This window comes from Hyaloscypha bicolor (assembly GCF_002865645.1).
Source record: "Hyaloscypha bicolor E unplaced genomic scaffold K444scaffold_56, whole genome shotgun sequence".
In the NCBI taxonomy this organism is placed as follows: Eukaryota; Fungi; Ascomycota; class Leotiomycetes; order Helotiales; family Hyaloscyphaceae; genus Hyaloscypha; species Hyaloscypha bicolor.
The window spans coordinates 977,817-991,412 of NW_020194558.1; the positions used below are offsets into that span (position 1 = coordinate 977,817).

General features: G+C 46.0%; 3 protein-coding genes across 3 annotated transcripts; 2 read left to right on the forward strand and 1 right to left on the reverse strand.

The window, feature by feature from the left end:
* Window positions 1-525: 525 nt before the first annotated feature.
* On the reverse strand, window positions 526-4,879 carry K444DRAFT_628326 (glycosyltransferase family 1 protein; the record flags this gene model as incomplete). Its single annotated transcript, XM_024882905.1, has 7 exons — window positions 526-1,682; window positions 1,733-1,871; window positions 1,920-2,706; window positions 2,752-3,519; window positions 3,570-3,806; window positions 3,853-4,638; window positions 4,692-4,879. The coding sequence occupies 7 exons, from the start codon at window positions 4,877-4,879 to the stop codon at window positions 526-528; spliced, it is 4,062 nt and encodes a 1,353-aa protein (XP_024738162.1).
* A 2,236-nt stretch (window positions 4,880-7,115) lies between these two features.
* Window positions 7,116-10,599, forward strand: K444DRAFT_587236 (TPR-like protein). The gene is made up of 4 exons (XM_024878017.1): window positions 7,116-7,674; window positions 7,729-8,269; window positions 8,320-8,389; window positions 8,440-10,599. The coding sequence occupies exons 1-4, from the start codon at window positions 7,128-7,130 to the stop codon at window positions 10,474-10,476; spliced, it is 3,195 nt and encodes a 1,064-aa protein (XP_024738163.1). The 5' UTR covers window positions 7,116-7,127; the 3' UTR covers window positions 10,477-10,599.
* Window positions 10,600-11,502: 903 nt separating this feature from the next.
* On the forward strand, window positions 11,503-13,326 carry K444DRAFT_611512 (uncharacterized protein). The gene is made up of 6 exons (XM_024879960.1): window positions 11,503-11,535; window positions 11,715-11,999; window positions 12,058-12,356; window positions 12,435-12,737; window positions 12,793-12,987; window positions 13,056-13,326. The coding sequence occupies exons 2-6, from the start codon at window positions 11,741-11,743 to the stop codon at window positions 13,251-13,253; spliced, it is 1,254 nt and encodes a 417-aa protein (XP_024738164.1). The 5' UTR covers window positions 11,503-11,535; window positions 11,715-11,740; the 3' UTR covers window positions 13,254-13,326.
* The last annotated feature ends 270 nt before the right edge of the window (window positions 13,327-13,596 follow it).

Sequence of the window (13,596 nt, forward strand, 5' to 3'; positions counted from 1 at the left end):
AGCGATGTCATTCCGCCAAACTAGGAATTTAAGTGAAGCTTAAAACAAGTGAACCGCTCTTTCCATGTTGAAGTGAAGATTAGCGAGGTGAGGAAAAGACCGCGAATTTCAAACATTGTAGAGAAACGAAGTCAAGAAAACAAGTTTGAATCAAATTTTGAGCATTGTTTAGATCAAGATACTGCTACTGCTATGCACAGTATGTTAATAGGTGAAGGAAGTGAAGTTCAGTCCCTGAATCATAATCATAGTGGCGCTTTCCGATCCGTGGAGTGACGTCTCAAAGTGGAGAAAGGGGTAGATGCCAAGCTAAGCGAGGTATGGCTTGGCAAAAACAACTAATGTAATCGGAGGAGAATAAGGATTGCATTTCTACGATGGCATGAAATTGAGGCTTCACATTTGCTCTATCCCCAAACCATGATCGAAATCATCGAATCGTGTATACCCGGGTATATCTACGCTCCAGTCCAAATCACTCTCAAATCCCCCATCTATCCAATCTGTTCCACGATCCAAGAACAACTACGCACCCAACCCTGAAGCCTGTCCCCCACCAGCACCCTTCAAGCTCGCCTCAATTGCCAGCCTCAACGCCTCGGCATCAGCCTCGCTCTCAACATGCTGCTCCGCAGTTCTGCTCGGGTCCTGCGCCTCCTTCATCTTCCCCTCCACAAACAAAGCAGCCTTCTGCTGCTGCTCCGCCAAACTCATCTTCTTCACATAATCCAGCACAACCTCTTCGTCGCTCTTCGCCTTCCCCTTCTGCGCCTCATGCTCAACTCTGCTCTTCTCCAACGCCGCCCTCACCATGCCCTCCTCATCATCCGGCGCCGGCTCCTCCTTCGACAACTTTAACGCGAGCTTAACATTTTCATCCTCATCCGTATCGGCATCTCCTTCGTCTTGAGGGAGATGGTACTCCGCGAGGCTCTGTTGGATAGCTTTCTCGAGCAGCGCTTGATGCTCGAGATCCTCGTCGGTCGCAGTAGCCGTCGACAATTCCTCGTCGGATCGTCGACGACGACCTTCGATGACACTGGCTGCAACTGCACGTTGGAGAGCTTCCTGATCAGTGAGTTTAGAACCTTGAGCAGCTTGAAGCTCACGCACTGAGGCACGGATAGCGCGCTCGATCATCATGTCTTCTTCTGGGTTGCCGCGGGAGGTAGCTGCAACGGAGGCGTGGATCGCGTGCTCGAACTGCTCATCTTGATCCGCATCCGGCTTGTCTAGAACAATTGGTGTTGTTTGGACAGCGCGAGGTGTATGACTATGTGCTGTGCTTCGGCGGCAGAAGGGGCAGTGGTTATGTTCACCAGCGGCAATAGATCTCTGGCGTTCTTCTTCCCGGCGGGCTTTACGTTCTTCGTGGAGTTTCTTTCGGTCCTCGAAGGAGAGATGGCGGGTTTGCATGAAGCCTTTTGGTGTCAAGCGGCCTCTCTCCTGACCATCCGGACCGCCTTGTTCTTCGAGTTTCATCTTCATGCTTTGGTACTCCGATTTGTGCTCGTTCCAGCGGTGGATAATGTCTAGACGTTCTTCTAGTGTGGCAGATTGCGCGTCTTCGTATCCTTGGGCAGTACGAGCGGCGATTATGTAGTTTAGTACACTGGAGCCAAACAGCTTCTGGATCTCTTTGTTGACCCCCATGAATGCGTAGCCAGGAAGTGCCCAAATAGCTGGATTGTAAGTCAGAAAGGTATAAAAACATAGAGAAGGCAGTACTGACCTGCGCTTGGCTTGAGAACAAGACCTCCAATACCCTTTCCAATACCTTTGAGAAGGCCAGCAGTGCCTTCCTTTTCGGCACCTCGTAGTGGCTGTGTGACCAGACCAGTAATTCCATCATAGAATCCATATCCAAATTCCTGCTCCTAATTAGCAGATGAAAATGGATATTGGATTGTTTTACTTACCTTTCCTGCAGCTTTGAGGCCACTCTGAAAATCAGTGACTTTCGCCTGCGGTCGAACCGTGTCGTCACCATACAATTTCGGTGCATTGTGAAAGCCACGAGCAATACCCAAAGTAAAATCCATAGGAGACTTTAATCCAGCTACCACAATTCGGGCAGCGCCCTTCGTCGCTCGAGTAGCATTCTCGATTGTAAGCTGGCTGGGATCGAACTCCTTTGTCTCCCTGCGACGAAACGGCGATCCACTGCGAGAACCAGGTTGTCGGTCCTTAGAACTTGATCGCCCAAAGGGGGAGTTGCGATCTCGCGATCGTGATCTTGATCTGCACAAGGCGCCCGAAAGGGCTTGTTTGAGCGAATTACCACGGTGGGCACCCTCTCTGTGGGTGTTCAATGATGTCGTGCTTGATAACGGGGTTTCAGTAGGTGACGAAGCATCGCTCAATGACCGACCTGTACTTTCGTAGGATGTCTTTGGAGTGGTTGCTGCCATTGAATCTTCTGTTTTATCAGTACCCTCGTAGTATGACTTCGGCTCATCGGTCTCTTCGGGGGCAAGATCAACGGTAGAATCTGTTCGAGAAGGTCCTTGAGAAGTAGAGTCTTCACTCGTTTTTTCTTTGTTTTCTTTAAAAGTTTCTTGCCTCTTTCTGACTTTCTTGAAGATCTCGATGGGGAAATCTGCAACCCCCATGGAAAGACTGGCAATGGTGCCTACGAGCGCAGATGCGCCACCAGTGATCGGATCCCATGGACCTTCTTCGGTCTCGTACTCGCGTGCTCGGTAGCTACTGATGTCAGTACATAATTGGTAAGATTCGAGTAATACTCACAGCTTTAAGTCTGCGAAATCAATCAGCCCCTCGCTTGCAAGCACGTTTGCAGCAAGAGCGCTAAGGTGAGTCTTCGTCCGCTTGACTCGCCAGACTGCCACCCTACTTGGGGAGAGTGCGCATCTTAACGTATCCACGTCCAACATGTCATGGAAAGCTTTGCCACCGACTTCAGTGCCTTTCTCTTCCTTCATCAATGCACCTAATTCTTGAGCTCGGGTAAGTGTTTCTGGCTTGAGGGCTTCCATGAGAGCCGCAGCGAGCTTTTCGGCCGTGAGTTGCTTGTATGGGATTGGAGGAGGGCCAGCACCAGCTCGAGCTACCATTGCACCCCAAAATGGTTGATCACCAAAAAATGGGACGACAATCGTAGGCCGGCCGGTTGCAATACCTGCAGCGGTGGTTCCGGCTCCACCATGGTGGACAACACATGCGACATGCTGGAAAAGCCAATCGTGAGGGACATTGCCCAGCATGAAGACGCCTTCTGGAATTCCCAGGTCATCAGCTCCTAGTCCACCCCAGCCCTTTGAAACAAGGGCTCTGACACCAGCCATCTTGACCGCTTCAAAGATAAGTTTTGTCATCCCATCCGGATCATCAACAACAATTGATCCGAAGCCGATGTACACTGGTGGTGGGCCCGCCGCGAGATAAGCAGCAAGTTCTGGTTCAGGGGTAAACGACGATGCCAGCGAGAGGAAGTAGAAGCCTGAGATTGAGATATGCTGGCCCCAATCCTTTGGCTTTGGGATAAGTGCAGGTGACCTGGACACCGTTAGCATTGACTTCGACAATGAGGAAGGCGTAAAACTCACCAGCAATAGGTATATGGCACACGAAGACGGCTTAGCATTCCAGGAGCCCAGATCAAACTGATTGGGTCCAGTCCCAAGGCCCGCTCACGAAAACGATTAATGACATCGCCCAGCCCTTGCCAGGTCATCATTTCAACCAAAGCATACGACACAAAATTCGCAATATTGACATCCGTGTTAGATGATTGAATGTTAGCTAGAGGGTGTGGAAATTGTTGAGTAGGTGACCAAGGCATCCTAGAACGTGTGAGCAGTATTTTGAGCGGTAAATGGCAACACATACGTAAACATCATATGAAGAGGAATGCCCATCTTCTCTGCAATATGGATATGGGCGAAACTAGGAGGATTTGCAATAATGGCATCGGCAATAAAGGGGCGATCTCCTGGGCTCATATCCATATTTATTCCGCCCTCGAAGCCGAGACTATCAGAACTCTCCCGCCTGGGTGGAGCTCCGAGCCCGTCACCGGCTTCAATGCAGGATCTCCAGCACCCAAGAACGATTTCTTCCATGCCCTTTCTTCTCTTGCCAACATCGCCGCTCTTCAAGGAATCGAATCCAGGCATCAAACCAGGGTTCTTGACCATGAATGCCATGAGCTCGGATGGATCACCACCGATGCTAAAGAATTCCAGCCCATTCTCTTCGACAAAGCCCTTGAATGTTGGATGTGTTGCAAGCCGAACACGGTGACCATACGTAGACTTCAATGTCTTTCCCAAGGCCACAAAGGGCTGGACATCTCCTCGAGATCCCACAACATGTATGACAACATTGAGTTTCGGTGGTGGTGTCTGACCTGGCAGTCCTCCTAAAGCAGGCGGAATATATCCAGGCGGTAGCGGGAGTTCCTCCTCTTGTGCCACTAACGAGAGCTGTTGCCGCAGGGCGGGGACAAGGAGGTCTGAGAGCTTGCGAGTCTTCTGGTTGATGTTTATGTTTATTCGACCATCGTCCGTCACTTTTGCCTTTGTATCGAAGCCGTCCTGGCTTAGCTCTAGCTGGCTTTCATTGTCGCCGTATGCGGGAGGTGCTTCGTCTGATGAGACTCCGAGGTGTTTTGATCTGTGAGTATTTACATCAGTAAAGGGCTTCTGATGAGTGTGCCGCAGACTCACTTCGAGGCTCCTCCACGGCTCTTAGTCTGATACAATGAGTAATCCGGCTTGGGAAGTCTTGATGGTCGTCTCTCTAAAGGTGAATCATCGTCGAATTGTCCAACGATTGCCGCCTCTGCTTGTGCGATAAGGGAGGAGGGTATGGCAGTGGGGTTTCCAGGCGCGTGTCTGTTGGATTTGGAAGCCATCGCTGCGACAGGCGCTGTTCCGTCTTGGCACAATCAGGACCAATGTTCTGGAGTGAGATCTCTATTGCCCCATGCGGTTCTCGATCCAGTAAATATCGTGTGGGGAAGGGAGGTTGGGTCGGCACGGAAATTTGATTTCGCGCCGCAACTCGCAGCAAAAGACTGACCCCGCTGATAATTCCCGAGAATCGTGAGTATTTCGACAGAACAACTCTCGTGATTTCCAACGACACGTTATCCTGCTGAGGATCCTGACTGGAGAGCGAAAAGCGGAAAGCGGATAGCAATGTTGTTCTTGGAGGGTCGAAGTTCCAAGGCGGGGCAGCTCGAGTGAAGCTTGCTTGTCTGGATTGTGGGGGGCGAGCAGGGATGCTGATATCTCGATAAATGGCTTTTCACATGCGGAACCCCATCTGCAAACCACCAGAACAGCCTGTGTATGGCGGCATGGAAGTTCAAGTTATACCTGCTGTGCATGTGCAGGGTCTCCGACCGCATTTCCCAATTCCCTTCCATTTTTAGGTCTTTGCCTCGTGGTTGATTCTACTGCCTAGGTATCGGCGTTGATGACAGGTCAGAGTGCAGGTTCTCAATCCAGCGTTTCCTGCTCCAGACACAGCAAGCCTGCAGGCGAACGGCAGTGGCCAATGAGAGATACGGAGCATGTTGAAGGCGACGGTCTGGGCGGTTGATGTGTGCATGAGGGTCGAATGAAGGTGGTCGTCAAGTTGATGACGAGTGTGTGGCTTTTCCTTTCAGGGTTCAAAGGAGTGTGGCGCGTCCTCGATCGGCCCTTCACTTCGGCTGCAGAACCAAGTTTCTTGCTTACTGTATTATTCGAGGATGGAAGTACTGAGTGTGGGAGTGCTGTATGGTAGGCTTTAAATCCGAAGGCAACGGACTCGGAAAGTCTGCAGCTTTCGAGGGATTTTCCGCGGCATACCGAGGCCGATAGCGATCCTCCTGCCAAAACCCCGAAAAAAACCAACTTTTTCCTTACTTTTTACTTTTTATATAATAAATTACTTATAATATAAGATATTTATAAGCTTGCAAATAGCCTATATACTTTTCTGGTTATTCTATTTAATTTAGATGAAGTAGAATTCTTCTAATCAGATTTTTTTTAGTTATTATATTTTGAAGTTCTTCCTTTTAATATTATTTTCTCGCTTAGAAATTTGAGGCCATTTCCGAAGTTCTCGAGATCTTTAAGTATAACTTTTATAATTCTTAACCTTTTAAAGTCATTTAAATTCTTATATATATATTAATTATAATTTATATAATTATAAAAGTAATAAGGGCTTTAATAAGCTTAATATATAAGCGAAAGATGTTTGGGGAGACCCTAGTAAGATTTAAGCGAAGCGGCCGCAATGGCTCGTGCACCCCGAAGGCTCGTGCACTCCGGCTCGTACGCCCTCGACTTTTCTTTGCCTTTATTTAAGAAAATATTAAATTTAATTACTTATATAAGAAGTTTTTTAAATGGCCCTTATTAATTAATAGAGAATTTAATAAAGAATTAAATGAATTAATCGGAATTTAAATAATTTACTTTATTTAAAAATCTCAAAATCCAAGTGCAATATGCGAATGTGCAATGTGCAATGTGCAAATGCGTAAATGCGCAAATGTCATGAAAAATCGGGGTTTTAGCAGTACAGGGCTGGAGGCCTCGGTACCATCATTGGGCTCGGGCCGAGCATCAAAGAGAGCGGCTTTTCAATGGAATTTGAGGGGGACCTAATGCTATAGGGGGAGGAGAGAGCAATAATAGTGCTAGGCACTCAAGTGGAAAGGGGGCTTTTAATTTGCATTCTATTACAATTAAAATAAAATAAAATTCGTGGAGGTTTAAAAGGACTTCTCGATTCTCTCGCTTACATAATAAGCGAAGCTACCCTCGCTAAATTTCAGCGTTCCATATAGCGCACTATCACTGTAGCGCACCCTTACTATAGCGCGTACCCACCCCTTAACCAAATTTTCCAAAATTCCAAATTAGTAATTAAAGCCTATAATTGTAGTAGCTGGTACTCCATAAATTAGCGATTAAGCCCTATAATTATGGCGATCATACTTGGAGATTTTTTTATTGGGGTAAGATTAGTCAGCGACCTGATTAGTAAGGTGAGGTGTGCCTCACGAAACCCGGGCCATAATAAGCGTCTCCCTTTCATCATCATTGCTGCCTAACTATATCGAACTTCGCTTTCGTGAGAGAATCACGACAACATCAAGAATGGCGGCTCGAATATATAATTGGTCCCCAGATCCGGCGATGCGATCTTTCTCTGAGGTCGAATTATCTGGAAAGCCGGCCCTCCGCCCTAGATACAAGTTCCTTACGTTCCTCAGCGCTGTTCAGGCTCTGAAAATCGACATTTTACCCATCACTTGGCAGGGAGCATGTCAGATAGCAGTTGGTGGAACCTCCATAATAAATGAATCCCTCGTGAACGTTCAAGCCAGCCTTGTGTTCAAATGTTTCAAAGAGGTTGAAAAACTCCAGAAGTCTGAAGACAGCCTATTCCAGACAATCATCAGCGAAATTGGTGTCCTGGGCCAAAGACCGATTCGAGGGCACCCTAACATCGTCCAGTTACAAGGGATATGCTGGGACATCTCGACCGATGATAAGGTCTGGCCTGCCCTAGTCTTTGAGAAATCTCAATATGGTGATTTGTCCTCATTTTTAGCCACACCAATTGGTAGAGAACTAGACATCAGTGCACGACTGCAGCTTTGTATGAACATTGGGAATGCCATATTAGATATGCATTCAAAAAGTAAGAAATGCTAGCTTCATAAAGATAGGATGAATCAACTAAAGATTGGTCTAGACATTATCCATGGCGACATAAAGCCCGAAAATGTCCTAATTTTCAAAGCTGACAACGGATTGTACTATGCAAGAGTAGCGGACTTTGGATACTCCTCTTTGTATGCAGATGAAAACGATACCATGAGGCTACCAATATCGCGGCCATGGAATGCTCCGGGGCATATTCGTCTAAATAGGGCGTGGAAGCCCTCTCAAGCAAAGAGGTTGGATATCTTCTCTTTTGGGATGCTGTGCATTTGGATTTTGTTCGAAAGGTACTTCTCAGGAACTTCTTGCCTTCCTCAAGAGCAATCGGCCTGGGCCACAGAGTATTTCCTCGATTCCGGTACTCCACGACATGCAAGAGAAATACTTACGGATCTGAAAAATGCGGACAAGCTTCTATTGATTGCCAATCAATTCATAGCAGCAGAACTAAGCCTGAATGACAAAAGAAAGAGCGCACTTGAAGAATTCCTGCGTTCAAGTCTCATTATTGACGGTGAAGATCAACAAGATGCAAGCATCCAACGACTGTTTGATGAGCTAGCACTCCCTCAGTAAGATCTGCTATTCCCCGCCTATCAAACAGACTAACGCTGCCTTGCAGACTTACAAAATGTGCTAATGCTATAGATTTGGATGAAATAGATCATTCGTTTTGGCACCTAAATTTCATGGTATGAGGTAGTTCATATTAATATGGAATCACTTACTGAAAGTTTTGCAGGTCGAAGCATCAATCTCACACCTGTATCTTTGCGACTTTAGAGTTCGTTCTCATATCATTTCTTGTCTTGAAAGAGACCTCCAAACGGACTCGGCCTCACTCCCAAGTGAATCTATTGCCAACATTGCTCTTCAAGTGGCAATTTGTTATGTAATTGGATTTGGCATCCCTAGAGACGAGGATATGTCACTCAAGATTCTCCGTCGAAGAGGATTAGATAACACCCATCTCAACGAAGCCGTGACCAGGTGTATCAGCGGGGAATGCGGGAAGACCCAGGGTTCTTTAATTAAAGTTCTGTTTGAACAAGGCCATCTCGAGTTTATCGAATACGGTACCTACTATATCGACCAAAAGAACGTAGCACTAGCCGAGGAACGACTAGTGCAAGAAGCTAGAGATCTTGGACATGTCTTCGGCGAGGAGAATGATATTGCACTTGTACTTCGATGGTACATTTTCCTCCTTTATCGCGCCCAAGGCCGGTGGAAGGAGGCTGAAGAGCTGGGAACGCAGCTTCTGAATACTCGAAACAAAACACTGGGTATGGAACACCCGGTTACCGTTGTCATCAAGATGAACCTTGCAGCCATATACTCAAATCAAGGGCGATGGAAAGAGGCCGAAGAGCTGATGGTGCTTGGGATAGAGACGACTAAAAGAGCAGTCGGAGCAGAGCATCCTACCACGCTAGCTATTGAAAGCAACTTGGTATTGACGTATTCACAACAAGGAAGATGGGAGAAAGCCAAGGAGTTGGAAATAGATATAATGGACAAATGGAAAAGACTACGTGGGGAAGACCATCCTTCCACTCTGACGAGCATGGCCAACCTAGCGACAGTATACAGGGCTCAGGGACAATGGGGAGATGCCGAAAAGTTAGAGCTGCAAGTTAAAGCGATAAGTACAAGGGTACTAGGTCAAAACCATCCAGATACGCTGATTAGCATAGCGAACCTAGCGTCAACGTATGCGAATCAAGGAAAATGGCTGGAGGCAGAAGAGTTGAATACGCAAATGCTAAATACAAGCAAAAGTGTTCTGGGGGCAGAACATCCACACACACTAACCATCATGGTTAACCTGGCATCAGTATACCGGAATCAAGGGCAATGGAAACAGGCTGAAGATTTGTTCAATGAAGGGTTAGAGGCGAGAAAGAGAGCTATAGGAGAGAAGCACCCGGATACGCTACTCACCATGAACAAACTCGCAATGACTTATTGGAACCAAGGGCGGTGGAAAGAGGCCGAAAATCTATTCATCGTCGTGTCGAAGGAGCAAAAACAAAAACTTGGAAACGAGCATCCAGACACAATGGACAGTATCGCCGGTTTAGCGACAACATATCTGAGCCAAGGAAAACTTGAGGTCGCGGAAACGCTAGAGGTCGAGTTCTTAGAGATAAGGAAGAAAGTACTCGGGGAAGAGCATCCATCCACATTACGAAGTATTGCCAACCTAGCGTCAATATACCAGAAAATGGGAGACTGGGAAAAAGCAGAATCTTACCAAAAGGACGAGCTACAGACTTGCTCGAGGGTGCAAGGCCCAGAGCATCCAGAGACGATAGCGAGTATGGCAAATCTAGCATCGACGTACTCCTACCAAGGAAAGCTAAGAGAGGCAGAAGAGATTGGAGCGAAGGCCTTCGAGATAAGCAAGAGGGTACTGGGGGGCCAACATCAAACTACATTGAGCTGCATGGCTAATCTCGCGGCGACATATGTTGAGCAAAAACGGTGGGAGGAGGCCGAGGTATTGCAGATTGAGGAGTTGCGGTTATGCGAACTGGTGGCTGGATCTGACCATCCAGGCACATTGGCTAGCATGGGTAACCTGGCCATGACCTATAAGATGCAAGGGAGATTGAAGGAGGCTGAAACGCTTGACATAAAAGTTCTGGAAGGAAGGAAGCGCATCCTTGGGAAAGAACACCCAGAAACCTTGGCCGGCCTGATTAACCTGGTCGACACGTATAAACAGCAAGGTCGGCTGGAAGAAGCAGAGAAACTCGTGAAACTATGGCTATAGTCCAGAGAATATTAGGAGAATAAACATGTTTCCACTCTTATGAAAGTGAAGGATCTTTGAACATACGGATATGAATGTATAGAACTGGTGTTGATATCTACTGGTTCCAGTGTCTGCTGTGGGAAGAAACTTGATCCTTATAACTATAATCCAGCACAACCAGCCTGGTTATTGTGAATTCTCGTGGATGAATACTTTAACCGTTCTCAAGCAAAGATCGATGAAAACCATACAATCTAATAGGATATTATAATCTTACCCGGCTTATAATAGTGAGAGCAAAAAAAAAAAAGGCTATAGTTGTTTGACTATAGGGCACAGGAATTATTATTGGGGGTCTCGAGGCGAGGAAAGTCGTTAAATGAGAGGGACGCCGCAATAGAACACTCAGGCGGCAGGTTAATTGTATTTAAGTGGCAGGAGAAATTCTTCGGAGTTTCCAACGAGGAAATAAGTCGGAATCATTTGATCATGTCACTTTGGAAAGCGCTTGACTCGTGTGGAAGACCTCTCTGCCTAAAATTCCACATTTCACCTCATTGGCCAGTAGTAGAGCGGGGCTTGATTTTGAACTGCTACACAGCCCCAGCCTGACTCAACGTGTCAGGAGGCTGTGCTGAAGTTGTTATATAATATTCGCTCCTCGAGAAGAGAATTTTCTCTTGATATTCATATAACTTTTGGCATGATCTATCATTCAGAACTATGGTAGTCGCATCAACTATTGCGTTATTGACGACACTAGAGCAGCTTGCATATCTGTAAAATAAGTTAGGCAGTTGTGATGGACGCGAAAAAGGCATTATTGTTCCTTGACAGAAGCATAGGGTATGAAGATCGTTTTGAAAAACACACTAGAAGATTGTTCATTGACACATCGACTGGCTGGGATGTCCAATTCCACGGCACAGCGTGGGATGATGGAAATGGCCACAACGCACCAGACGGTAAACATTTAATGAGCTATCTTCCTTACACTACAAGCCTAGCTGATGAATAGTTTAAGGTCCGCAGTCGTGCTCTATCGGAGACTTGAGTCAGCTTCAAGATATAATACAGGTAACAACTACTCTTTTAAGCTTTCCACTGTACCTAGAGGCATCGAACAACGCATTGCATAACGCTATGCGTCGGAAATCCAGTCCCGTTTGGCCGTGACGCAAAGACGGGGTTTATCAACGACGGATCCTCATTACCTACCACAAGTACGCATTTATAGAGAATCTGATCGTCTGTAGATATTCGACCGCAAACCATCTGCCCAATGCTTGTCAGTCTCACTATACATAACTTTTTAGATGCGGATCGGCTCATGTCCAGCAGTATAGTGCAACAGAGCAATTCATGGGACCGGTTTAAGATATCTTGGACAGGATTTTTAATCATATTGGGAGGTAGTGATACGTATGGACCCTTTTTTGACCTGGTAAGCACTTTTGGGTTAAAGCACAACCCTCACGATGAAGGCTTGAGTGGTTTCACATATCGGGTAAACTCCGTCATTGGCAAGCAACTATCGTACGGTAAGAGCTTAAATTCTCGTATCCCGTCACGGTATATTAAATTCCGTCATTGAAACAGAACTCTGCTATAATGTGCAATATGTCGAGAGACATGGGAGGATGGACGAGTATCCTTGGTCCTTCCGAAACGTTGCTCTTTATCAAAAGTTCGATGAAAAGAATTCCACATCACGTTGGATACTTCTTCAGCCACCAAGAAAGTTGAAGACCGCCCTCAAAAATCTCTTTGAAAACACACATGATAGTCACGAAAGAACGCGTCAAAATTTTCTCCTGATACATCTTCTAATATGTCTCATTACCGAGGCAGGATGGAGGCCATTTATCGCAGATCTTGAAAAAGAAATAGATACCCTGGTACGTCGAGATTTTTATATAAGAGGCATCTCTAATGCTCAAGATGCAAACAAGCAAGCGCTGATCATGTCACAATAGAACGACAAAGCACTCTTCTCACGCGTTGGGAGATTAGCAAAGTTTGACTATAGCGTGGAATTTTCGGATACGCAAAAGCTGGAACAGATAAGGCAGCGTATAATAAGAGCGAGTTCAGCTGTCAATACAAGTATCCGACTACCTGCAGGCTTGAAGTCAATTTTAGAGAGATTTGAGACGACCGAATGCCGCGAAACAGATAGCACTCTACTTCCGGAGCTCAATATGTACCTTTCTAGACTCGAAAGTCACCGCGTATCCCTTCAAAGATTACTCCAGGTTGCAGAAGGGACCATGACTCTAGTAAGTCTTTCATCTTAAACTTTATTATTGTTCTATTACTGAAATCTCTTCTTAGTTGCTTCAAATCTTAGACTTTCGTCACGATGAGGCCATCAACCAGAATGCTATCGCAACGCGAAATCTCCTCTCTGCCACGCATCATGAAAATGAATTGATGACGGTTATTGCCCGTGGAACGCAGCGAGACTCACGAACAATGAAAATTGTGGCGTTCATCGCCATGATATATCTCCCAGCTACTCTGGTTGCTGTAAGTTACACGTCCCAATCCCCATGTCACCCATCAAATATTCAGTTCAGTGCTTAATTCGTGGGTAGTCTATATTCAACTCAGAAATCGTGAGTATAGCGAACGGACAAGAGACCGAAACTACACGCATTCAGATTATAGCGTCTTTTTCCATTACCACTTTCTTGCTTACAGCACTCACTATCGTCGGGGCTATGATTTGGGATAAAGGAGGTTTTCCCGTGTCGATGCTGCGGGGACGCTCATCAAACAGCAGTTCACTATAATGGATCTGTTTTGATTCACTTGCGAATATTTAGATAATAACTCATTCTATTAGCCCCTCAATCGACATTAATCAATTGGTCATGTGATTAACTAATGAATTGCTTATTCTAATTCCTGACTGGCCGTTTTATAGCCTTAACCTTATTAACTTTATTATTAACTACCTCTATTTCAACGCCTTAGCCCTACTTTACCTTATTTTAAGAGGTAATATCCATGGCATAAGTATATTTAATTTCTCGTATACTATTAGCTATAAATAGGAAGTTAACTGAAACAGATCTAAAGTTTTGTTATTTACAAGTCTAGAAGATGCTAGGAGTATTTTGATTTTTATCTCTA

Bases quoted from the DNA above. Each gene is read 5' to 3' on its own strand.
- K444DRAFT_587236 (XM_024878017.1), top strand. From the start codon at position 7,128: ATGGCGGCTCGAATATATAATTGGTCCCCAGATCCGGCGATGCGATCT. The intron at 7,675-7,728 runs GTAAGAAATGCT...AGATTGGTCTAG, and splicing joins ATTAGATATGCATTCAAAAA to ACATTATCCATGGCGACATA. The intron at 8,390-8,439 runs GTATGAGGTAGT...AAAGTTTTGCAG, and splicing joins TTTGGCACCTAAATTTCATG to GTCGAAGCATCAATCTCACA.
- K444DRAFT_611512 (XM_024879960.1), top strand. From the start codon at position 11,741: ATGCTTGTCAGTCTCACTATACATAACTTTTTAGATGCGGATCGGCTC. The intron at 12,000-12,057 runs GTAAGAGCTTAA...TCATTGAAACAG, and splicing joins TGGCAAGCAACTATCGTACG to AACTCTGCTATAATGTGCAA. The intron at 12,738-12,792 runs GTAAGTCTTTCA...ATCTCTTCTTAG, and splicing joins CAGAAGGGACCATGACTCTA to TTGCTTCAAATCTTAGACTT.